The sequence below is a fragment of the Pararge aegeria genome, chromosome 9, assembly GCF_905163445.1.
Source record: "Pararge aegeria chromosome 9, ilParAegt1.1, whole genome shotgun sequence".
In the NCBI taxonomy this organism is placed as follows: Eukaryota; Metazoa; Arthropoda; class Insecta; order Lepidoptera; family Nymphalidae; genus Pararge; species Pararge aegeria.
The window spans coordinates 10080056-10087471 of NC_053188.1; the positions used below are offsets into that span (position 1 = coordinate 10080056).

Here is a 7416-nt window from a genome sequence, read left to right on the forward strand (position 1 = left end):
TAAATTAATTAATATTTTACTATCAGTAGCCTGTACAAGATTTGCTCACTCGCAATCTACGAGCCGTTTTCACACATCAAACACTGTATACAAATATTTCCAAAGTCGATAACGACTCCTCGATTGCAATCGTGCAAATCTTGTACTACGGTCGGGTCGGGTGTATGATTGCAACTTGGTATTTTCTAAATTTATACTTTAAATAAAGCTGAAGAGATGTTCGTATGGTTTATTTATTTACGATCGACTTTTGATATGTTTGTATAAAAAGTAGCTCGTAAATAAATAAAATAATTTGTTTATTTCTTGTGAATTGTTCTCATGCCATGAGTACCTTAGATCGCATTTTACATTGAGCATTTACTACAATCGATATCGATATCAATTGAGAACCTTATGGACGTAAACCAATCAACTCAAAATACCTTCATATTTATAATTTACAATACCTAGAATGGTTTGAGTACTACTAGGTAACTACTAGATCTTAAACTAACATAATTGAGACTTATGAACCTGATTTATGGATGTGGATAGCTTTTTCAGTCAGTTTGTTATCGCCGTTAACATCTTTTGCAACACTGTATCCATCAAAAATCATAACAACTTTACCCACTGGATATGTTGAATTTGGCAAAATGTGTTTTGGTCCTATTGCTTTATGTGCTGTACGAACTTCTTGATTTTCTGCGGTAAATGGGCCATTTCTGTAAGGGAATTGTTTATCGCTGGTGCTATTTTGTATGAAGGCTTCTTTATTAGTTTCGGTTGTTCGAATTGCCGTGACCTTTTCTTGGGAGTCAAATCCTCGTAATCTTGAAGCAAGTTCTGGTATAGATATTGAGCTTTCTGTTTCGTCTCTTCTAATTTTGTATTCCATTTCTCTTTTGTGTTCAAGTAGGTATCTTGTATCGTCTTCAAAGGTTTTATTTCCCGGTAACGCGGATTCTTCAATTTTGCTGGTTCCTCTATTAAGCTCTGTATCTCGGGACTCGATTCCGAATCCGTGTACTCGCTCACTGGATCCATCGCGACCTGCATCGTTTCGTGGATAACTGTTGGTATATTCTTCATAATTTTCTGTATGGGGCCACGTTTCGTCTCTGGTATCACATTCATTATTTCCATTATTCCTGGGGATATATCCTTCAATGCTTCCGTTAAATGAGGAGCTGCGTCTCTGACCGAATCCACTATCGTTTCTCCAAACGCTAGTGGAATTTCTTGTAGATAGTACGGGTACGTTCTTATTCCATCCGATACGGCGGACGTTATCATTGATAGAAGTAAAGGCCGGCGTGGTGGTAGCAATGGTAGCGGTGACAATCTCGTTCGGGATCTCAGTGGTAAGAGCCGTGGTAGTTTTAATTGTCTTTTCCTGCGGACGCGATGTGGAATCTGAATCGGATTTACGTTCACAGGTGCATGCAACACTGGCTCTTTCATTGACAGTAGAATGATTTCTTTTAAACTTTTTTTCTCGTGGCTCGTAGGTTTCGCTTGACCCTGAAGCAAGAATGTTATCAACAAGCAGCCTAAGATTTTTAAGCAAGGGAATGTATTTCTGTATAATTCCGTCATTGTCATTAATTTCTCTTTTTTTCGTCAAATATTTTCGTTTATACCGCGATTTTTGGGATGTTTTAAATTTCTTCGGTAGCGACGGTGATTCAATTTGAAAAGTTTGTCGGAATTTCAATGGTGAGCTTTTCTTTGTTTGAGTTTGTATATGAGTACCTGCGAAAATATAACCCATTATTAATATTAGGTTGTATAATAGTGCTTTAAAAAAACATTGAAAATAATAACAGGTAAGTGAATAGTACTTTTAACATAACGATTAAGAATATAATTCACAGGGCATCTTAACCTCAGTTATCCTGCGGGAATGAAATATTTTCCCGGTTATGTAGGTTTATAAGTTTACCAATTCATTTACATCCGTGCAACCGTTAATATGTGATTGAGTTAACAACACACCCAAATATGTCAATTTCTCGTTTCTAATATTCTTATCAGAAGTATGTATGTGCATAAGTTCCAGGTACTGGAAATAAGAGATCTCCTAATTCTATGGTCTTTTTACGATTTGGTGCGGGTCAAATATTACTATGATAATGGTGCCAATAATGTTGTACATTAATTTTATTTATATATCTACATTAAGAGTTTACAAAAAAAAACTTATAGATACCATCAGAAAACCAACCAGGTTTGTAATATATTCTAACAGAGAATTAAGTCTAGGTACTAAGGTACTACAGAACATTATTGCCAGTTTAACATGTTGTGTATAAAAATTATCATAGGTGACTTAAAAAGTAGGATTTCAGTCTTTTCTTAATCTTTAAATAACTGACATGTTTAAAAATAGTGCCATGCTTTCCCAGTGTGAAAAGGGAAACCTCTTGGATCTGTTAATTTAGATCTGTTAATATAGTAATATAATATTCCAAGAAGAAAGTGAAGTAACTAGGAGTGCCTAAGTTCCTACCTGTTAAAGTTTTGCGTTTTGCTGATTTGCTGGTAGTAGAAAGAGCGGCTTGCTCTTCTGCCGCTATGATGTCGTTTAGTGAAACAGGTTTGGCTTCGAGATCTATGATTAGAAACAAAGAAAATTTAAAACATTGATAATTTCGAGTAGGTACGCATTTAGAATCCTCAGGACCAAATTCGTATTGCAAGGATAGAGAAAGTCCAGCACAGGTTTTATAAGGCTTAGCTTATCGCAACCTTACTTGTCCTTATCGTTCGGAATACCAGGCAAAGCTAAGACACTTCCTCATGCTTTCCCTCGTTGACTGACGTTGCATTGCTGATATGACTTTTTTACAAAAGCTCGTAAGTGGTAACGTTGATGTCCCTGAACTTTTGTATACTCTATTGTCTGCTAAGAAAATACCTAGATTTGCGACTCGTAAAAAAATTATTATGTGAACAGAGGTAGAACGAACTTGGTAGGAATGCCGCTGTAAATCATCTAAATCGTGTTTATGTTAATAAATCTCTTATTTGAACGTTTATTAGCGTAAGGTAATAAAACCTGCAAAAATGATCCAATAAGCAAGAACTTTCACCCATCAAGAAATGTCGTATAGCTAACTAAAGAAACTTAATTTTTATATGGATACCACTACTAGGCATAATTTGGCAGACAATATAATTTAGAGAAACGGCCCGACGTTATTTTGCATACAGATCGTTTGTAGACCGCAGGGATTCATCTTTTTATCCCGTCCCGTCTATTTAAAAATCATTATTCTAATGTGATAGATCTGTAGCACACTTCTGTTATTAAGATACGACGGTGCATAATCAATACATATATAAAAAACATATTTATGTATATAAAAATACAACAAAGTTTGAAAAGAAAGTGGACTGTAACAATATTATTAAGCAGCACAAAACTAAATTGGAACGCCCTACCAAATAACGTCGTAAATTGGTTCACATGATGATCATGATGATGATGATGATTGTGTATTATTTACGGTTTTCAGTACTTAAACAAAGTTTAATCAAGTACTTTTTATTCTAAAAACCTACTAATAATATTATAAATTCGAATGTAAACTAACATAGTTGTCCTTCAAGCAACATTCGAATTTATAATATAAATAGTTGGAAAATCTCATTCATTACAATAAAATTGAGATTATTTGTAAATAATAATTAAACTACATCTAATTATACCGTGAAAAGTAATAGGCTTCTATTCCTCAAAATACTGAAGCCTATAAAAAAAACAACTCGATTATCGTGACCACAAGATACGGGATCCGCACATACAGACACACGGACGTCCAAGACAGGACTTTTTTAAACAATCTATATATATAAAAGAGAAAGTGTGTGGGTGTGTTCCGTATAGGCTCCGAAACGGCTGGACCGATTTCAATGAAACTTTTAGGGAATCTCCGGATTGACTTGGCGAGTAATCCTGTAAAGTTTGGTGACGATCGGAGCCCTCTTATTTTTGAACTGTCAAATACAGCTTTTATTTACCATGATGATATTCTATTGTTGGGTGTACATGGGTGTAGATAATGAATGATCTTCACCCGCTCGAGAAGAGAATGAATACGAAAAGAAATAAATGATTTAATATATTATGAGACTTAATTAAAAATTTATTGATGTAAGTTTATTGTTTAAATAAAATAAAGCAAAATCTAGCTCGGCGAAGCGGGCTGGGTACGCTAGTTTTTTATAAAGAATAAAAAGAGATTTAAAAATATGAGTGTTAAAAATAGTGTTTTTTCTCAACATTTGTCTATTTATATTCACTTATAAAAGCAATAAAAAAGTGACATTTTAAGTTGGAGAATTACTCGGTGTGCGTAAACTGACAGTAATACCCACCTCAACGCTTCGCTTATGAGGCGTGCAATAGTAGATACCTATTAAGGGATGCAGTAGGCATAAAATGTTATGGACAGACTCAAATAGTATGTCCATAGCGTATTATGCGGGTGAAATCACAGGCAGAACTAGTTAGATTTAATCAAACAATTAAAAATTAGAGAATACCTAAGTATTACTTACATGTTTTTATTAGAACAAAACTAAAAATATAAATGTAAAAATGTCGTATTTCCATTTTCAATCATTTTTACGTGCAAATATAATTATTAACTATCACTAGGAAGTTCCTTTTGTTAATTAAAACGATTCTGTTACGATTAAATGCAATGTTTTGATAGCCTTCATGTAAATGTCTTACGAAGCAAATTTTAGCACGTTTTCATTTAATCGAAACCTGAGAAAACGCGTTTTTCTAAGTAGGTAGGAATGTTATTTAAATATACCATATTATACCATATATATGTAGCCCGTGACTTCATCCGCGTTTAATTTTATTTTAAGAAATCCCACGGGAATCGTTTGGTCTTGAATGTATGCCTGACTGCATGATGAAAATAATCTATATGCAAACTTTCGTCAAGATCGGTTTAGCTGATAAGCCATGCGTACAATCACTATGAAGGTACCTAATAAAGGTTTCTTATTAAATCTTACAACAATGGTTCCCGTATAGTTTAGGTAAGTAAATTTAAAAAAAGATCGGTATATTGTCGATTGTTTAAAGTCGATTTGAATAAAGGAAACAACCAAATAACTCACTTTGGCGTCTATATTACAATGCGAAAATATGTCTGGTTGTTTGTTTGGGTACTTGTTTGTTGTAACCACAAGATCCTGCATGCTGGAGTATCAGTATTAGTAAATGCAAGAAAGAATAACGAGCAGTCCAGGATTAATCACTTGGGAGATATTTAGACTTCAATATTGCGCTTAGATCTTCTAGGAGCCGACAACAGCTAATGTTAAGTTGCTTAAGATCGAAAGATCTCAGAAATAATTGAAGGAGTTAGAAAGAGGCAGGGGCAATCAACAAAAAAAAAATCATGAGATACGCCTGGATATTCAATTTTATTTAATTGTATGGATTAAAACAGATTAAGTTAAGTGGCTAAAATTCAACGTAAATATCTCAAATTAAATGAAAGTCATTAATGACAATATTATTTGGTCTCGCGTGGATAGGCAACATAAAACGATAGATCACTATTTTCTTACAGCAAATGAACAATATGTACTTATCTAAGTAAGTAAACTACCTGCGGATGATTTGCAGATTAGGGCACACGAGTATCTTCTATATCTACAATAATAATATTTTTTTTTATACAGTTGCCGAAAAAGCATTTGGTACTTGTAGCTCTGGGTACCTACCTGTATCGTGCGCAAGGTTGCATTTTACACTAATGCTGCATACTTTTCTTTATTTTTTTTTACTGCTAGCCTTACAAAGAGTTATTATTCAACGTTTTAATTTATTATCTGGGTTTCACGTCATTGTACTTTGCAATAATATATTAAAACAAAATGGGCGCATGGGTGTGTTTCAAATTTAAAAGTATGCTGGATTTCGGTCGTATCAGGTTACAACTATAACGGCAAAGACGGACATCCAAGCGATTTTGTATGGCCGCCATCTTAAAACCGCCATTTTGAATTATTTTTCAACTGAGTGCCAATCGAGCCCTATCCACCTTTCTCAATAACATAAGCGTGCTCCAGTCTCCAAAATCCTCAACCATCAGCTCGTTACGTAATTTTTGTCCTATGTACGAAACCGTTCTAGTAATCCTCGAGTTGATCTGTCTGCCTGCCTGCCTGCCTAAAAAGTTACAAAATCACTGTAACTCACCTTCTTTATATGAATCAACTAACTGCGATTTTGACTCTTCCTTCCTTTAACGTATTCTTTTTTCTATTTAGGATAGGAGCTGAGACTGACTGGATGCCAACATTTCTTTCAAATTTCCAAACTCACCTAAGGGCAACTATACGTTTACTTACTGACGCAGGTTAGTTTTGATTACAATTCTAGACCACATTATTTGCAAACATTAGTGATAGCTGATAGAATATTAAAAGAATATTAGGTAAGGTGCCGTGTGGTTACGGCAGATGTAGGGTGTTGTACGAGGCGACTTAGGGAATATAACGGAGAGCGGACAGCAGCGTCTTCTGTGCTACTACTACCATCAACTGTGATCACCAACCCGTCTGGTGATTATGGGCAAATCCTCCAGTTGAGGGAAAGGCCTTTAGTCCAGCAGTGGACTGTAATGCCAATAATCACCATCATCAAAGCTCTATAGCCCTGGGTGGGCTTTGGCTTGGTCAAGCATATTTCTCCATTTGAGGCGGTCAGAAACTGCTTCTTTCCAGCTCCGAACTCCCAGAACCCTTATATCCCTCTCAACTCCATCACTCCACCGACCCCTAGGTCGTCCTCGGCCTCTACGCCCCTCCAAAGTGCCCTCCGTCAACGTGCCCATTGAAGAAGAAGAAACATTTTATACGTATAACATACAGGAAAAAAAACAGTAAGGAGTATACAGTACACTATGTAGACATGCCAAGGCGGCCTTATTGCTGCAAGCAATCTCTTATAGGCAAGCTTTGTAGATAGGACTTACAGCAAACATTGCATTCTTAACAGTTTAATAGTCTTGACGACATTTGTTCTTTAAAAAGTTCTTATAGTTCGTGATTGTACCGAATGCGCCACAAAATATAATGCCTATTAAATATTGTTAATGATGATGATGATGATTTGTTAAGGTTAAAAGAACTTGCATGATTGCATCGCGATAATTACTATCTGTACTACTGTATCAATAATCTGTTAAATCGTTTCGTTAGTTAACTAATGTAAAACCGCAGTATCCAGTTATAGTTAGGTAAATATAAATGAGATGTCACAGTGCCTGTCTCGAATGAGTTTCGAAAGTAGGCACTTAATCAAATTTTATAAAATTTTGCACACGTGTGAGTTTGGATTTAAAGTTGGACCCGGTAAGTGGCGCTGCGATCGGGTTCTAGGTGTTGTTTCTTAGT

The 7416-nt window shown here is 35.3% G+C and overlaps 1 protein-coding gene across 1 annotated transcript; it reads right to left on the bottom strand.

Moving 5' to 3' along the window:
* Positions 1-213: 213 nt before the first annotated feature.
* LOC120626244 lies at positions 214-4690 on the bottom strand. The gene is made up of 3 exons (XM_039893657.1): positions 4549-4690; positions 2495-2596; positions 214-1737 (listed from the first exon to the last, which is right to left on the bottom strand). The coding sequence occupies exons 1-3, from the start codon at positions 4601-4603 to the stop codon at positions 509-511; spliced, it is 1386 nt and encodes a 461-aa protein (XP_039749591.1). The 5' UTR covers positions 4604-4690; the 3' UTR covers positions 214-508.
* Positions 4691-7416: the final 2726 nt, after the last annotated feature.